This window comes from Neopelma chrysocephalum, unplaced genomic scaffold, assembly GCF_003984885.1.
Source record: "Neopelma chrysocephalum unplaced genomic scaffold, ASM398488v2 Primary Assembly neopelma1_85, whole genome shotgun sequence".
Lineage (NCBI taxonomy): Eukaryota > Metazoa > Chordata > Aves > Passeriformes > Pipridae > Neopelma > Neopelma chrysocephalum.
Genome location: NW_020897747.1, coordinates 6,012,263 through 6,031,679, shown reverse-complemented (window position 1 = coordinate 6,031,679; position 19,417 = coordinate 6,012,263). Strand labels below are relative to the sequence as shown.

The following is a 19,417-nucleotide window of genomic DNA, read 5'->3' as shown; positions in this document are numbered from 1 at the left end:
ATACTGTTTTTCTATTCCAAAGTGAACACTTCCAATTTATTTAGAAAGTCAGGGATATAATGAAGCAGATTAAAAGGCAGGACAAGTGCCAAGCCCTCTCTTGAACTTGACAGTTCCTAACCCAAAGAGCCTCACAAGGAAAGCATGGCGCTTAAGTAGAAATGCAGCACAAGATACCATCCCAGACCTCCATCAAGATGGTCTCTTTATTAGAATATGATCGGAGGAAAATAAAAAAATATTAGATGTGCTTATTCTCACCTTTCTAATGGCAAAAAGTAATTGAAACCCTAAACACTCATAGCCCAGAAGAAAAATAATGAGACCCAAATCAGTTGATTTCTGAAAATTATTTCCAGTTTAGTGGAACAGCTTATGCCAGCAGAGCATGTAATGCCCACTGTTACCCCTGCAGAACACAGTTCTATATAATAAGCTCTCCCAGCAAATGAGCAACAAGCCTCAGTGACAATAATCACCTGTTTGCATCTGGAGCACCACTGACTGCACGATGCTTTGACCCATCCAACTGCTACACCTTAACCTTGCTAGACTGGCGGCTACAACACCTTCACCCTCCGGAAAGCCACTGCCATTTTCTTACACATAGCTTGGTGATACCATTTGTCTTGTGGCACCAACAGGAGGGGTGCTGGTGTAACAGGTGGAAGAAGGGGCAGTTGGAATGCTTTCATCTGTCCATTGTCATTCACCAATGGAAGTGGCCATCCTCACTGCCTTTCAATGCCAGGGACTAAACTACATCAATAACCAGAGTGAGTCAATCACATCCTTAATGAAGATTGCCAAAAAGAGGGGTGGATCTAAGTACTGATTTGTTTTTATATCTCACAATAGAAATCATGCAGAAAATTCAGAAACCCTTTTGACTTCGAGGCACATATTTGAAAATCTTCTAAGTAGAACTATGAACAGCACTGCAAGATCTGTCTCTTCCATTCTCCAGAAGGAACTACGCACTATGAAGACAGAAGGTCCCCTGCCAAAATGCTGGCTAGAAAGAAGGTACTTGTGGGTTAATGTGGGTGTTGGCAGATCTTCAAGAGAGGCAAGCCAAGCTGTGCTTCACTTTCACAAGTTAAAGAAGTTGGAATGATGGGGGGTGGGGTGGGGTGAGGGAGAGGAGGAAACATTAAAAAAAAAAATCAATTGGAATGGGAGAAATCACCTTTGAAAGAAGCTGAGAGTCAATCACTGATAAGAAGTGTTGTAATTCCTGGTCAGATCAGAGACTCTGACCCTCAAGATGATAACTGCAGGATATCAGGTGCGAGAAGCTGCCTCTTTGTGCCTTTTATAACATACCAACCCATTTAAAGTCATCCCTTTGCCACAGGCTGCTAACACTAGCTTAAAAAAAACCCACAAGAAGCAATGCCATAGTGCAAGCTTCTGTGGGGAGACGTGCAAAAGCTTCAGATGGAAAAAAATCTGAAGATTTAGGTGAACTATTTCATTTGAGATAGACAATGAAAGCACAAATTAAGGCCACACATTAGCCTACATGGGATAGCTGTCCACATGAGGGCTCCTCATCTTGAAAGAAAATTCAGTTTAAATGCATAGGCATAAGGTAGGAAAACACAAGTACTTCAGGTAATTTGCTGCAAACCAAGAATATGTATGACATTGCCCCTTCTTAGCTTAGTGACAGCCCACTGCACCTCCTGTCTGAGCCTCAAATCCCAGCCAGGTTAGAAACATTCTGCTGCAACTGCATCATCAGCCACAGGAGAGCTCATTTTTAAGGCTGCATGCTCAAAAGGCAAAAATGCACCACCAGAATTCCCCACTGAGACCAGGGCAATCCCTTGTCCATATTAACTTCTGCCACAAAGATACAAGAGACCCTAAAGGCTTCTGGTTTTGCTTACATCATCTCTCTGAAAACAAAACCTTCCAGGTTACAGATTTTTGTTTTCACAAATTATTTCGCTCCCTTCTGAGCCCAGACAGCACCACTCCAGCTATAAGAACTTGTACCTCTAGAAGTAGCAAGGCCATTCCCTGCCAAATTCAGGAAGGTAAACAAAATACATCTCTTCTGGCAAAATGTCTCCACACCAATTTGTGTAATTGCCCACATCTCTGAAGAGGGTCTTGTTCTTGTTCACGCTCTGAATCTAAGCATTGAAATACAATTAAAGCAGATGTATCAGACACAACTTGCTGGCTGGCTCACGTCAAACCTCCACAGGTGGTGGCGAAGAGAGGTGACTCTCATTCAGAGATGCTGAGAACAAATTGCACAGTGTATCCAGGGAAAGTCACAGCATGGAAGACTACTTTAAGGTAAATTCTTTCATCTATGCCTCACCCTCCAGCAATATCTCTGCCCACTGAGTATGAACTTTTGGCTAACAGTGTTAATATCTGCCAGTGTTATTTTCTTATCTCCTGCTCCAAGCTGTTTCACCAACACATAATCAGGCTTCTTTACCTCTATACTGGCTCTTATCCTCTTTCAGTGTCTTTTGCTACCAACCACTTAAGTCCAAAATCCCCAAGAGGAAAATCTTTACTCCTCTTCAAAGTGCTCATGGTTTCCTCTTTGTATGAATAGAATAGTGAAATGTTATTTTCTCTCTAGAGTCTCTTTTTAGCCAATTCTAGAACTAAAACCACCCTTAAACTCTATTGTTCTGATCACATTACCCCAATCCACAAACTTTGCCTTGTGTATTTTCTTTTGCCTGCTTTCATTTTTCCAGGCCGTGTCCCAGAAACAGCTTTTTAACACCATCACATTATTCTGCTCTATCAGCAGCTTCAATTTGCTGCTCCATTCCCTGTATTTTCCAGTCAACATCCTGGCACACCACTGTCCAGCCTTACTCTCCTCTATTTTGCAAAGTCTTTTCTCGTTCTCCAGTTCACACTGCCCCACGACAGAGAGGCTTCCTACTTGCTTAGGACACATTTCTTCTTTGGTACCTCTTTACTGGTAGAAAATATTTCAAACCATAGCGAGTTTTCCTTCAGTTGAGACCACTCAACATCAGCTTTCCTTAAAGCTTATTAGCAGCCATAGGTCAGCTTCTCTACTAGAAAAAGCTGTTGTTCAATAGACTCTTTACAACTTCACACAATTCTATAAAAGAGCCTCACTCTCTGCATTTGCCCCTCCTATCTCTTCCTGATCCTTAATCACTTACTCCTTCCACCTGAGAAGACAGGAAATTGATACCAGCTGGGTCCCTTTCAAGGGACCTTTCAAGGGCCCATTTACACCCTGAGAGCTTCCTTCATCGTCCTTCAAGTTGCCTTCTGCTGCTCCTCACTACACCCTAAAATCAGTGCTCATCTCCTGTGTGTTTGCATCCATCTGTATATTATTATCTAAAGGACAAAAAAAAACTTTACTAGGCTGAATCAAGCAATTGCATAATCAATGCATTTGTAAACCCCATGTTTCTGCAGCTTCTTCTTGCCTGTTCACACAATTAAGAAGCAGCAATTATCCAGCCTACCTCCTGCCCAAGGAAGAAGTCACTGCAATCGAGTTATCCAACTCCTACGTAAAGCAATCCAGTGCATTCCTTGGAATTGTTTCTGCCATGAGGCATCTGTACCTGCCTCCCAGATCATGGCTGAGACTCCCAGCTCTTTGAGCCAGGAATCAAATATTTGTTTTTAAAGCATTTCAGTGCTTTAAAAAGAAACATTGTACAGGATATGCAATTAACAGGGAGGAGACATCTCGTTGTTCCACACTAAAACATTGTCAGCAATTAGCACCTTTAGGAGGCCCCTACTTAGTGGAAATTGCATACCTTGGGATCTCGGTTGTCAATCTGCTCAGCAGTGGAAGGGGTCAGAACGGTGAAAAACAGCTATTTGGGCTTTCAAAAATGTTCCCCTTGCAATCTATTCTCCCCTTGAGTTTCTGTCTAGTTAACAAATGCTGGAGCTGCCACACTTCTGACTTTCCATAGAGCTACCCTTAGTAAAGCTGAGACTGTTTCAGGAACAAAAGCAATATTTGATATTCAAGTTCCCTTCACCATACCTTTATAGCAGCCAATGGGATCATCTTATAGAAGGCAAAAAAATGCTGAGAATTATTTAAAAACCACCTTCCTAGCTACATTCTCTATCTGAATGTGTCAGCAGCCAGCATTTCTGTTCTATGGGGGATTCACGCAGGCTAATGCTTGGTTTCAGTCCCAAGAGAAAAAGACAAGATCATTAAATTTCCCACGAGCATCAGTAAACATTTTTCATCAGCTAGTCAGTAACACCAAAGCATTTCCTTTTGATGATGTCTGAACATTAAACATTAATTGCAAACATACACAGAGATGTGTTTCTGGGCGCTGCAGGATTTATCAGTAAAAAACTCCCCACAACTAGCGGTTCAGAAAGGAAAACGTTGTATTGCCTTTGAGACTACCCACTGACTTGCCTCTCAGCAGCACCTTTACTGCCCAAAGAACTTGTTACCTTCAGCAAAAATCCTTTGGTGACATCCTCCATGTGACTAAGGAGACACCACAAAGATGACACATATGGAAACAGATTCTCTGCAGGACAGAGAAAGAACACAGCTTGTTTAATAGGGCCCATTACCACAAGGGAGGGTCAGAGATGACAGAAGAGCAAGGAACTTTTACACCTCCTGGGAATGAGATAAGGTATCACGTAGTGTCCCATATACTCCACATATTCTTATATATTCAGTAAAAAAGATGTGTCCTTGATACAGCATTAATATCTTTTCATAATCTTGGTGCCAAAGCAAAAGTCAGCTGGCAAAGTTTCTCACTAATTTTCGACACTATAAGAATGCAGATAATTTTGGTTGATATTTTAGTGTAGCAACTGTCACTGTAAATGACATACCTCCAAGAAATTTTCTGATTTTGACTAAACTGTATTTTCTAACAGAAAATTCTTCTGACAACTTTCTTTCCCCAAGTGGCTCAAATACTAGTATTTAATGATTTATATGTCTCAATGATGTTTTCACTTTACTGACATCATCTGTCCTATGTAAAATCAACACAAAAGGTGAATATTTAAAACTATATGTCATTTATCTTCTGTCCTTACTTCTGCGATACTGCATTCAGTTCCCATACGTCATTATACTAAGTATTCCTACAATGAAACATTTTCATCTTCTAGCAGCTGCTACTGCATAATGCATTTCTAGATCATCTGAGTAGCTTGTTAGGAGAAAAATTTACTAATGAGCTAAAATTTAATTTGTCTTGTGTCTTCCCAGTTCAGACATCAACCACACAATTCCATATATTTAAGCAAAAGCCCAAAATTACACACATCTTTTCTCTTCTCTGAATTCTCTCCAGCAACGATCTCCATGTACGTCCTTATTTAACCAAAATGCTCTCTATATAAAGGATTAAGTACAGGTTTCCTGAGTAACATTTTATAATGAGATGCTGATTCATTTGTACAATACTCTCTGCTCCTCATAAAATTTCCCAAAGTATCTCTTTCCTCTACTTGCTTATAAAGGTTTGTTTCATACCATAATCCACCTTGCCCAATGCAAGATTTCTCAGAAATTACTGTTTCTGCCTGGCCTTTCAATACCTCAGTGTCAGAAAGGGATACAGATGGATTCTTCTGCTTGCCTCAAAGCAGTTCTTGGCTTCATCTAAGTGAATACTGATTTACATGAGCAGAAAAGGTGCACAGACTCAACATTTCTCCTCAACTACTTCATTCTGAGATGCTGCCAGATGCAATAGAGATAGGGAAGGACAGAGCAAGCTAGGCAATGAAATTTTCTTCTCTTTATGTGTGTGTGTTTCCCTTCAGTCTGACAGGAACACTGGTGATTTCTTAACTCTTTTTGGAAGGATCTTTGGAAAGTAATTTGGGGTTTGTTTTCTTATTTCACTTTAAAGCCATGCCTCAGATGCCTCACTGATAAGCCTGCCTTAAGAACTTGAACAGCACTGAAGAAAATCAGTGCTGCTGTACTCAGGACAGACACTGACAGCAATTTTAAAAGGACATGAACAGCCATCAAAGCACAGGCAGATAACCCAGAGCACAAATACTTCCTGGATATACTTGCTACATTTAACATCACTTTAAAAGTTCAAAGAAACATCAGAATATCTTTGGTTAACTCTGCTTTAAGAGAAACATGATGTTCACCTGCACTGAAGTTGTACTTTACCCTCCACTGTTTGTGGTGGTGAAAAGACAGGCATAAAAAACCTGCCAAGACAGGGCTCCTTCCCCGAGGAGGACTGAAAGGGACCAGCACCCAAACAGGACAGGACAGCAGCAGGAAGAAATTCTAACTTGGGATAAAACTACAAGGAGAGATTGAGAAGCAAGTGGGAATCACCAGAAACATTAATTTCCTCCCTCTGAATCCATGCAGAAATTAGACAAACCATCAGTAAGGATGTTATTTGCTCCACTGGATATTGTATCTGTATCTTGTGTGCATGGGAAAATCATACAGACAAACTTTAACACTGTAATGATTCCAGGATGGTGACAGCATGAGTCTGAAATCCCCTAGAGCCTGTTACACTTAAGAACAGGAAAAAAAACATGGATGTAAATCTGCTCTTCCTGGACTTCAGAGCAATGGTGGCAAAACTGGCCCACATCTGTGTAATGTGGGCACTCTAAATTTTGTCAGACTTCAGCTGTGATCCATTCTAGCAGCTCCCCAGCTATCCAAGTAGCCTATTGCTATCCCAGCTCCTGCCCTACTTCTGAAATGTATAACAAGGAATGATGTCAAATGAAGCTGAGGAAAAAGGGAAACAACATGTCTTCTATGGAAGTTTTTCTAAGTTTCTGAGAGTGTAAGTGGGAAGACACTACAGGGATCTGTTTCTTAAGAAAATTTTAATTAACAAATCCACAGAGTCCCAACCCACCTGGTACAGAACTGGCCCCATCCAAGCATCTCAAAGGAAAAACGAACAAACAAACAAATAAAACCACAAAACCAAACAAAAATAAACCCATAAAAAAAAGCTATTATCCTCCAAGTTAATGAGTGGGATTCTTGGTAAGTTTTCTCAACTATCTTCAGTGTCCTGCTTTAACCAGTCTTTAAGGTGAATCTGGTCTTGTTTTCAAATTTGTTCTGCAAGGACATTTGGTGTCATCTCAGTTTGGAAGGAAAGCAGAGGGCAGAAGTCTCCCAGTTAATGCTGAAAGATGTTATGCACAATCCTGTAAACCAGGCACTGTGGTTGTACAGCCACATGCACTTTCTGCCAGGGCTGAGTCCACCCTGCATCCTCGTGCCTGTACTGTCTTGTCCATCTGGAAGGCAGGAGGAGATAGGGCAGGTGGACCTAGCAGGACCACCACACTCATGCTGAAGCCTCAGTGTGTTCCTCTCTGTGCAGAGTGTGTTCCTGCTGGCTGTGCAGCCCCCCACTGCTAACACCTGCAGCATCCCACTTAATTGCTGCCCAGGGCTGCCAGAGTAACTCAGCTGTTTGACAGCATCAGTGCAGGCTGCACTGGCTCGTGGGCTGACCTGCTCATGATGACAATTATTGGGGTTATGTTCACCTTTCATTGATACAGAAACACATACCTTCCCTGCCCTTCTGCATCAAAGGAAAGCATCAGCATTCACACACAGGTGTGTGTGGCTCTTTCCTCGTGTGTTTATTGTTTATCTTTCCTTTCAGGAATCACACTCAGAATGTGTTGCTGTCTGAGCTGTCACTGCCTGTCACATTACAATAACGATCGCTGCTTTCAGAAGCCAGTTCAGGTCGTTTAATCATCGCTTCCCTCCAAGCTGTCCATCACAGGGTCGTCTCCAGGCAACAGCATCAACAGACAGGGCTGTGGGTGGCTGATGATGATGATGAGGAGGAGGAGGATGGAGCACGCTAACATTTGCAGGGAGGAAGAAGAGCTCACGTTCCCATGGCAGAGGGAGGTACAGGAGCTGCTGAGTCTATCTGATGGGATCCCAGCCTGCAGCATGATGAAAGTAACAGAGACTTCAGTGATTGCAGAACTCAGTGCTTTGGTGGAATTAAAAGAATGATGCCAGGCCCCTGGCCCATGCCACAGGAATCCAGAGCTGGGTTCCTTGCTTCAGCTCTTGTAGGTGTCCATGGTCCAACTCCCTCCATCACAGGTGGGGTGGCAGGGCCCTGCCATCCTGCCCTGGGCACACGGGCACAGTCTGGGGTAACAGATAGCCAGAATCAGCCACATTTATTCCTTTAACAACTTTAAAAGTAGTTGTTTTGAGGTGGATGAGAAGTTTCTGAAGAAAAAAGAAAGACCACGTGCCAACTTACAAGAGTTGAAAATAAAATGGAAGGCAACACCAAATTGCCAGCTTGGATTTATGTAGGCCAGATCTATATTCTTCTTATCTCTAGACCAGGGTCTGTCCCCCTTAACATAATGAGGGGAGTGTGGAAACATGAGCACAAATGAAGTGGAGGGAGTGTAGTACAATCCCTCCCCATGGTTCACTTCTCTGTCAGAATACCATCTCAGGGAATAATCATCCCCCAGACTGCTCTAACTAGTGACATTTTACCACAGACCTGTGCATTTTCAAATGAAGTTTAATGCATATGCTGTTTTGCTCTTATTAATCTGTTTATCCTGTCCTATATATAAAAAACCTAGTAATTTTCAAAGTAAGATCTCACTTTTATCTGCAGATAACCATTTCCAAAATTTGATTTTGTTCTCAATAATGATTAATTTAAAGTTCTTATCTTTCATCTATAGAAATGTATTTTTTTCTTGAAAACCTGAACTGAAAGCAACGGAAAGAAAATTAATTTTGCATATCGCATTCTTTGGCATATAGAGCTTTATTTTCACCATAAATGTTATTTTTAACACCAGAAAAAATATATTTACACTCACCTATATGTAAATACTTAAAAAATAAGGTCCTCAGATATTTATTTGAATATTCAGTGCAATTCACTTCTCCTAGGTCTGTTTTCAGAGAATATTCACTGAAAGTTATTGACACCATTTTTGGCCAAGACAGGGAACATTAAACTGTTTCTAAAGGTTTATAGTGACCCAATGACACACACGGAAAGGGAGCATATGACCTCTTTCAACTACTGAAAATATATCTTGGATTTAAAAAAAAAAATTTCCAGGCAAAGTCCATTCCAAATTATTAAATGGCATTCATTTCCACATTAGTGAGGAATTTCTCACTACTTTCTGAATCAGGGACTTTATGATTACTTCACCCCCTCGCCCCCTCCTCAAAAAATAGTGCACCTGAGAAAATCACATATTGAGCAGGGACAATTTATGAAGATGAAAACGTGCCTACATTTGTTACATAACATATTTCCCTCAAATTATTTTCTCAAACTTACATTTAGTGGGGGAGGTGAGAATGAGGGGAGAAACATTTGAGAAAAGACATGGGATGTCTCTATTGGGTTATCTAAACAGCCTGAGGTTTTTTAAAGAGCTTTTCACTTCCTCCTGAAGACATGCATGAAAACTATCTGCAAGAGCTCATGGCACTGCTGTCCTTAAATGATCACCAGCAAAGGTGATGAGAAACCTAATACAATGAGGATGTGAGCACTGGCACCAGGCTGGGACCTGGTGTTGTGAGAGATCAAAAGCTTCCCATATGTAGATAAACACTCTCCACCCAAAAAAACCCTTCATCCTGCTTGGGCTATCTCTGAGTTTTCCCATCAGGAGGAGAGATATCACAAGGCCCATGACTGCCTTTACCTTCCTGCCCCTGCAGGAGCAATTGTGTCCCCCAACCACAGCATAGGGAGGCCCTTTCCCAGCATGGGCTGCTCATGGTGGGGATATTTGGCATTGACATCCCCCCACAGCAGCGGAAGCAGGTCCAACCTCTCACCTTCTTCCCCCCCCCTAAATCTCCATCTCCTTCCTCAGCCTCCTCCTCCCTGCTCGTCCCATGTCAGGGGCACCTCAACACAGCCTGCTCTGAGCATGTACGTTCCTGGCACGGCACAGGGGAGTTCACAGGCAGCTCTGAGTCCCAGTGTGCAGTCACAGGAGAACATCACTCCCCTATTGAGGACATGATGAGGAGTTCTCAGAGACCCTCTAAAAGAAAGGAATTACGTTTTAGGACATACCCTAAAATATCCTGTTCCTTCTTAAAGTACTTGTCTTCTATGTTCCTCGAGGAAAGAAAGCACAGTACCAAGTAAAAGTGTTATTGTGTTACCAGTACTGAGAATTAGGGATTAAGGAGTCATTTTAACTGTTGTCTGATTTAAGACTCAGACAAAAAAATTCAAAGTGGCACAAAAATAATTTTATTGCATCAACTTTTATATGCATTTAAAGTTCCAAAATAATTAGTCTATCACCCAGTGCTGCCATTTGAATTGGAATTAAAGCCCATTTTCATTTAACATAGAAATGTCAATTAGAGCTGTGGGAGTCATTGATTTTTTGGTTTGCTGGCCAGATATAAAAAAATAATTGAGAAAAAAAAAGTGCCTTGTGTCAGTGTTATTTTTTCTCTCCTGAATGTAGTTTGCATCAGGATGAACAGGATGCAGTACACACAGCTTTTATGATAATACCAGTTACTTAAATATGGGCAAATATAGTTTGAGATGCTCTACAATTCCCAGACCATCAGGCAGTTCCCACAGGATGCCCTTTCCCTGTGAAGCAGCAGCTAGAAGCACTACCATCTCAAGTGTCACTAGATACCTCTGTCTGGGACACTGAATCAAGATTTTTGTATCACTGTATCATTTTAAAATATAGAATATAAGAATCAGAAATCCATTCCAAAAACACTGCCTTGATTCAAAATAATTAAAAAAATGTTACATTTAAACTTTCATAATTTTGGCTTGTTTAGGGCTATTTCTTAGGAGCCTTGAAAAAGGCTCCTAAGGAAAAATCAGTGTGAAGCTATGAAACGCTCTGGCCAAGCTACAACAATGTTTTCCAGGGGAAGAGGTGTTTGACAGGGCAGTTTCACTCGCCTCGCTGGAGCTCTGCACAACATGAGGGTTGCATTCAGTCTGACACAGTAAGAAAGGCCCAGAGGATGTAAGATTGTCCAAGGCTAATGCTGACCTTGCAGCCCTTCATATGTAAAGCTGTGTCACAACTGAAGGGGTCAGAATGGTCTCTAACCCCTCCAGAATGAATTAAGGACTTCTGACCTCCTGGCTTCCCCCTCTGGACTGACCTCATCACGATCGCCAGGCCAGGGAAATACAAAAGTCATATCTGAAGTCAGGAGGAAAGAGAGAAACCCATTTTCTATTATAAAGTACAGTATTAAGAAGATTGAAAGCTATAACCCTATTGCTTTACACAGTTTATAGCCTCTCAATATTGCATGAATGCCAGTTGCAACTGTCAGAGCTCTTCCATTATTCTCCTTAATCTCCCCTCATGATGGGATTTGCATATCCCACCTGTCAGTCCAGGCAGAAGCTCCTCACCATCTCCCAAACACTTTCACAGAGACCAGAATCACAGAATGGCAAGCCTTTCTTCTAGTCCTCACAGAATCTCTTTCACTTACTGCTTTCTCTCAGAGCATGGCTATTCTTACTTCCCACATATCCTGTTTCACATTCTGTATTTGAAAATGTTTTATCCAGACAAGAAATATATATAGAGATGGACTGCAACACCGAAGAAAGAAATACTATGCCTATTGACTCATTTTTTTAAACCTTCAACATGCACACAAATAAATAAACACCAAAAACCCCCTAAGACCTCTGGTTAAAGACATAAAGTCCTATTCAAAGTTACAGGAAATTTTCTGCTGTTTTCACTCACTGAAGAGCTTTTAAAGGAAGTTTGATACCTAGAGTGCATGTGAAGTATTTTATGATCCAAAGACATAAATATAGTTCAGAAGAGAAAAAACTGAAATGGGACTTTTAGAAATATTTTAGTTTTACTTGATTTTTTTTTCTGGTTTAAATTCTCATTTTTGTTTCCTCACTTTTTATTCAGCCCTTGCAAAATATATTCTGATAGCTCTAGAAAGAAATTAACCTGAAACAGTCTCAGCATCTGGTGCATTATACTCTTAATACTATTATACACTGTTGTAATATGTACATAAAACATACTACATCTCACAGAAGTATTTTAATGCAGGCATCCTCTTCAGATGAATATTTTGGGGAGCTGTTTTCAGCACCCCAGGAATCAATCTGACTCGGGGGTTATTCCCCACCGTGGGTCTCACTGGACATCTGGCTCTGGACCCTACATCCATATTTATTGCCTAAAAACTCTCCCTTTATGATAATGCAATTGGAAAGGAGCAATGGGCTATCGCAGCATCATACAAATAATGCTGGTCACTCATGGGATATGTTGGTAGATTCTTCATCCCTGATAGTTTTACACTGCAGCCACAGCTCTGCCTGCAAGGGAAGGACAGCAGCTACCAACTACATCCTGTTCCATGAAGACAGCATTTGAATGAAGTCTCCAAGTGAGAAGATGTCAAAAATAACATTTTGATTGTTATCCCCTGTTCTGGACTGAACAGAAGAACACTGGCAGTTTAAGGGACTTTTGCCATGCCTTTACTGCCTCACTTGTAAAAAGTAATACATTTGTTATCATCTGCACAGAACTGCATTCATCAAAAGCAAAAACTGGATTAAAATTCGAGTTGTTGGGAACCTGACTCCTAGAAATTTTGAGTTCACTTTCCACAACCTGTCGCACAAGAAGATACAGAAAGAATGGTGCTTGCTTGATTTTGCAAACCAGAGGCTGAAAGGGAATACGATCGCTGCCTGTAAAATGATTCCAGGGGGCGTAAGTGCCAGGGAGGGAAAATAACTTTAATTAAAAAGAACATGCACAAATGAAAAAAAATTTAATCTAAATTGTCCGATGGCAATGTTAGAACAGAAATCAGACAGTAGTTTCCCACAGCCAGGAGAAAAAGGCTTGGAACAGCTACACAGAAAGGAAGAAGGCAATAGAAGGGTGAGTTGAAAGATACCCAACTCTTTGTAAGATGCAGTTTGATCCTTCATGGCTGTAGGATGCAGTACCTGCTGGAGCCATCTGACATTCTTGAAATTCCTAGTTTATAAAGTAGGTCTGAACACTTCAGCTAAAAATCCAACAACAGTTTATTCACAATTACTTCGTCCAGGTGGAAATACAGTGCATTTGAAATATATAGGTGTATTGTTATTCTGCTTTACCTGTGCCCAGTTTTTCCTGTCAATAACATCAAGTAAAATTTTGCAAGCAATATCTCATGTAGAGTCTCATTTTGCCTAAAAGTTCTCCCATAACAGACCTAATTCTTCCCTCGTTGTCTAGTGTTATCACCTGACAACAGCAATGTTGACGTTGCAGGCTTCACCCTGCACTAGACCCATCAGTTGTATCAATCTGTTGTGGACAGAATATGAAACCTGTCTGGCCACAGTTGTTTTGCATTTAGTTCTGACTCCATCTCCATATCTCCATCAGTCTGTTGAGGATCTGCTGCTGTGGAGGAGCTATGAGAAGCTCAGCTTTGTCTTTCTAACCATGTAAATCACAGAAGTTTGAACCAGTTGTTTACAGGTATCATGATCATGTAAAAGCCAATCCCCTGGTATGCAGCAAGGTACATGCTCAAATTCTTCGCCACACACTTTGGATCTACATCAACGTCCAGCCCAGGAGAACACTCTGTCCAGGGCAAGGCAATAGCAAACTGCCATTATAATAAATGAGCCCCATGCTGAAACCCATGCTGCTCTCCTTCACAGCACCACATTATAGCACAAGCTGTAGCATCAAAGCACTTGCTCAAACTCCCTTACCTTTTGACCTCCTCCCATTTTTTTGCTCTTTCTCCAGAACACTTTCAAATGAAAAAGTAAGGCTCTGATCTCACTCCAAGCCAGCCTAGGACAGAAGCAGTCTTCATTTTTTGTAAGCTCTGAGAACCATCTGTATCCCAAAAGCTCATAATGGACATCACCTAGAGACTTGCTTCTCTCCATTAAAACCAAGTCTCTCTTTTAGCTCCACACATAAATCTCTGCTAGCTGTTTTCTCCTAGTCTATAGCATCACATTAAGGGAGCTATGGGGACTCCAAATCTACAGTGTTTGGATACACCACATCAAGAAGCACATTTGAAACCTCTGTGAGCTAGGAAACCTGCCAACTTCCACACCAATGATGAAATTTCTCAGTGGTGCAAAAAGCAGGAGATCTCACTTGTGTATCTTGTAGCAGAGATTAGAAAAAGATTTTATCTCATATGATCTTTTACTCTCATTTCTATAAGGGCCAGTGGAAAGACCCTCAAGATGTATCAATGCAGGTAAATTAAGTAGTACCAGGACCCATTTACAGACTCAATATTCTATGCTCATATTGTCAAAATAATTCCAGGCAGGGTGCTGGCATGGTCCAGTTAACACCTTCTTGGATCATTTTAGGAGTCTAGGACTCAGTGCAAGCCAAAGACCTTTTCCAGCACCCAGTTTTGCTGCAGCCATTCATCCCTGCCTTGCAGACTGAAAGAGCTCAGGATTGTGGAGATGCCAGACAGCTTTGTATGGCCTCACTCACCTCTGATGGAGTCCAAGAAAGCCTGAGACCCATCTGTATTTTAATACAACACTGGATACACTCCTGATTTTTGCCTCATCAGTCATCTGACAAGCCAGGCTCTCTACACCTATGCTCTCCCCTGGGACCTCCTGTTGACCCCGCTGGTGAAACAGCAAAGGAGACAGGAGGGATTAGTCCACATGTGAAGCATGTTCCCACAGATGTGAATAGGGCATGCTGCAAGTCTCTGGATATGAATATTGTTCTGGAGAGCAAACTGTCCAGGGAATACCTGAAGTCATTTATGGGCCAAAATAATCCCTGATGTGAAACAATTTATGTTGACGGAGTTATACCTGGATGACTTGGACTATTATTTATTATTCTTATTTTATCTGTGGCTGAGCATACAGCAAGTTCATCCTCCGAGCAGAATGCCATCAGTTCAATGGTGTGTGCACACACTCACCATGAAATCACAGCCAAGCCCAAAAGAAGCTGCAAACACCCAGAACAATCCCTTACAGAAATTCAAGAGTCCTTTCAGGGGTTCCTTCTCCTCCACCAGCAGCATTGCCATTATATCCAAACCCCTATCAAAATAAGGATACAAGGGACCACACTGAGGCTGGCAAAATCAGGTACATTGCAATAGAAAAACAATCTTTAATTTTCCAGTTTTTCCACCTGAAAGGATTTCAAATATTTTGAGCTTTATTTTTGATTTTTCCTGTACTCACACAGAAACTGCAAACTATTATCATCTTTATACTGCCCCTCTGCCTGGGCAAAAGGCAAAAGTTGTGTGACAGCAGCACTTACAGAACACATAAAAATGAAAATGGGAAGAGATGTGTTGCATCCCCATGCCACAGCAAGGAAACACCAGCAGGAAGCTGGCAGCCACCACTGTTGGAGTGCAGCCAGGGCACTGGGGTTACACAGCATCCCTCACAAGCAGCACCATGGGATCCTCTGGGACCCACATGCAGGCAGAACTACATATGTTGTATCCTAAAGGAAGTGTTTCACCCCAAGCCCATCGCACTCCCAGCTCCTTCCCAGATGGGTACCCAAAACATTCACACAGAGACAATGGGTCAGTGCCACTGTGGGCTTCCTACTGGACACACACCATTGCTTCAGCTGAGCCTGGACAAGCCTGTTGTGTATCCAAGTTCTGCTGGGGCTCAGCTTCAGTTAGCGCTCTGAGGGGGATGCAATCACAGCACAAAACAGCATAGCACTGCCAGAGCCCCAAGCAGCAAGGGGGGAGCATTACTAACCCTGTACACAATGCAACCTGCAGCTCTTTGGGAAAGACAGTCACAAAACATTTCCCCACAGCTCCCTGAAAACATTTGTACACCAAGACACTCAGAAAGTAAATCAGTCCCTGAAAATAACACCCCACACTACCACAGTGGGCTGAAACATCTATACATGTATATGTGTATACCTAAACATGTATATAATAACAGTAGATGTGTCTTGATAAATGTACAGATTAAACATAAAGTCAGTGATAGATCAGAAAAACTGATGCCTGCTGGCTGACTTTTTATATCAGAATCCTTTTTCTTAGCAAATGGGTCACTTGAAACCAGTGTCAGCCTCAATTCAATTTGTATGAACAGACCTGAGTTCCTACAAGGCAGCTTCTGTTCACGCAACTATTTCAGAACAGGCTAGCTGAGTTGTGAAGAAAGGGGAAAGTTCTTCAAAACAGAGATGATAAGCATTCCCCTGTCAATTAATTGATTAAAAAGCTCCTGATGAGACCATAAAACTGTGTCCCAATTAACTAGGGCTGAACCCCATAGTGAGATCCTTATGACATCCGCTGCAATTCTAAATTGAGTGGCTCAATACAATCCAAAAGGAATTCACAATGACTAGACTATAATTTCAAAATGTTATCAGGCTCCTAGTACTAAAAGCTGAAAGGGAGTCCAAGGATTTCTGCAGAGCAGCCAGAAACCTTCTGGCATTACAACCAGAGACACCTAGGAGAAGAGCCTGTCCCCGTTTCTCCTGGGAAGTTGTATGGGCAATAACCACATAGTGGCGGCATCCCTTTCTCTCTCATTAGCATTCTGCTTGCTGTCTCTAAGAGGCAAAGTTTGAGCATTCAGACAGACAGATTCCTCCACTTCTGCTAGTCCACAAACACAGTTAAGAGCAAGCAGAAAGCACACCAAGCAACTGACCCTGCCTTCCCTGGGCCTCAGTCCTCAGCTCCAGGTACTTCGGTAGCAGACGCTAGAGGGATACAGGGCTCAAGTTAACCTGGTAACTTTGATGCCACCACTATTGCTCCAGCCTGGAAACCAGTTGCCTACATCTCCGGTCACTTTTGTTCTACTCGGCTCAAGTTGGAGCTGTTCTGCTCCTGAGAAAGGTCCAGGTTACAGGGAAGAGACAAGAACTGTCCTGTTTTAACACCTTGGTGACAAGAGGCAAAAAGCAGCTTTACCCATTCACAGAAGTTCCTTGGGGGCAAAGTCCTAAAGCCCTCTTCTTCCCAGCCCCACTTCAGCAAGGCCTGGGGATGAGCCCTTGGGATGATGTGGGCCCACAGGGCTGGCAGGAGGAGAAGCAGCAACAGAGGGACTTTCCCTGCCCTTTCTTACAGCTGATCTTCCCAGGGTCCTGCTGAAGGCTACCCTGGGAGAAGGCAGGATGCGAGGACGGATGTCCCCTAGACCGACCCTTCCCCTCCGTGCCGCGAGCAGTGGCACCGCTGTATCCCTCTCTGCTCCGCCGTGAAGTAGAAGGGGGCCGGAGGGGGATGTGCTCAGCGGGCGGGTGGGCAGTGGAAAGTTTTTCTGCTCTAGAAGAATGGTCCTTTTGAAGCCCTTCTGCCCCACTGCACACTGCTAAGCGAAGCCAATCCTCGGCGCCTGGAGGCGCAAAATCCCCCTCGAAGAAGAAAAACCCCCCACCCCTCACCCCCATCCTACCCCCCCCCCGACCCCCCAAAATAAACAAAAACAAAAGGGAAAAAAAAAAAAAAGGGCAAAAGGAAGATGAAAAGCAAAGCGCGCCCCGGGGTACTCACGCTGCTGTTGTGCCCGGACCAGTGCACCATGGCCTGGTTGTGCGCCGAGTCTCCGGCCAGGGCGAAGGTGGTGCTGCCCAGCCGCAGCTCCTCCAGCCCGAAGCGGGCGGCGCCGCCGTCCCCCGGCTCCCGCCCCGCGGCGCCGCCCGGCCCCGGCCCCGGCCCCGCGGAGCCCCGCGGGCTGCGGCCCCTCCGCCGCACCGAGCCCGGCCGCCCGCCCGCCGGGAGGGGAGCCTGCCCACGGTGGGGTCGCTCCTCGCCCGGAGCCGCCGCCGCTCGGGGACGGCGCTCCCCGGCCACTTTCTCCTTCTCCCTCATCACTCGCCGGGTCTCCCAGCCGCTGGATTTCGTCCCCGTGGGAGCAGCGGCGAGGGTCGCTCGCAGCCCGGCATCCTCCGTCCCGGCCTCTTGCCCTCTCTCACCTCCCTTCTCCCCGAAGAACCTCCTCTGCTCCTTCTCTCCTTTGTCGGTCCTCAAGTGCATCAGTAATCCCTGCTGCGGCTGCTGCTGCGGATGCACCTGGGAACGGCAGGATCTGCAAGTTATTTCTGCGCCGGTAAAGCCAAAAGTGAAGAGTAAAAGCCATGTCCAGTACAGGAGAGCAACGTGCCAGGCTGGGTACCAACCAGCAACTTTTTCCATCGCTGCCGACTGCTGATGAGTGCGAGGGAGAAAGAGCAAGAAGGAGAGAGCAGGAGCGAGGGAGCCGGGTGCTGCCGATTCACCCGCCGCGGGGTAAACGGCGAGAACTCCGTAAAGTTTCAGACTCTGCTGTGCTAGATGCGGCCGAGGGATAGAGGAGCTTACTTTCTTCCGCTGTCTTTTTTCCCTCTCGTTTTCTTTTCCTTCTTTTGCACTTTTTCCTGGTTTTCTCTTTCCGCCCTCTTTTTCCTTTTTTTTTTTTTCTTCCCCAAGACTGGCGTTGCTGATCAGGCTTGTGATGGAAGGCAAAGCCACAACCACACGGGGGAGGAGCTGAATTGAAGTCAGAGAGAGAGGGAGAGAGAGAGGAGCAAATCCTGGCTGGTGATTTCTCCCGGCTGCCTCAGTGGAAGTCACAGCCCGCTCCTCTCCCGCTCGCTCTCTCTCTGCTCCCTCTCACTTCGCCGCTTCTGCATCACACTCCGCCTGTAGCCGCCCCGCCAGGACGCCCCGCGCCTGTGTCATGAGTGGCTGGTTACTCACTCCCCCTTTCTCGCACACACACACACTCCAAGAAGGACTTACCCCAACTTTTAAACCCAAATCGTTCGATCCCTTCCTCCCCTGTGCTTCCCATCAGCTCAAGCCCCTGAAACCTGCTCCCCAACATGCTGAAATCACTACACATGAACTGGAAGCAGAAGTGCAAAGTGAAGGAACAATACATGCATATGTACAGACGTGTGGATAGCCTTTCTAGAGGAAATATTTAAATTCGATTAATTAAGTGACCTTAGACATTTCAGAGCCTCCTCAGACATTTTTCTCCCTCCCCCTGTGACTGATGTAAGTGCACTGGAGTTGCTGGGAATAGGCACCTGTGCTTGATTTCACAGAGAGGAAAGTCGCATTTTTTCCTCTCCATTCCCTTCTCTTCATTGTACCGTCATTTACAGTAGCTGCTGATGCTTAGATAAATCACTCATGCATGGCAGAGATGTACCCACATAAATGCTGATGGAGACAGGGACAAGGTTTTGGAAATGAAATGACAGCAGTTGGTGCTGGGAGACAGGGAGAGGGAGATTCCCCTCCAGTGATATATCTGCAGAAGAAAAGCCCTTTCTGCTCTAGCTCTCTCACGCTTTCAGGACTAGCAATTTCACC

The 19,417-nt window shown here is 43.8% G+C and overlaps 1 protein-coding gene across 2 annotated transcripts in view; it reads right to left on the bottom strand.

Annotated features, from left to right (window-relative positions):
- SORCS1 (sortilin related VPS10 domain containing receptor 1) overlaps positions 1–18,708 on the bottom strand; it is a 271,364-nt gene extending 252,656 nt beyond the window's left edge. Inside the window, exon 1 of one of the 2 annotated variants that reach the window (XM_027692166.1) lies at positions 17,609–18,708. In XM_027692166.1, the coding sequence (XP_027547967.1) occupies positions 17,609–18,250 (642 nt within the window). In that variant the 5' untranslated portion in view covers positions 18,251–18,708. The remainder of the gene's footprint in view (positions 1–17,608) is intronic. The other variant, XM_027692172.1, reaches the window with a different exon arrangement.
- Positions 18,709–19,417: the final 709 nt, after the last annotated feature.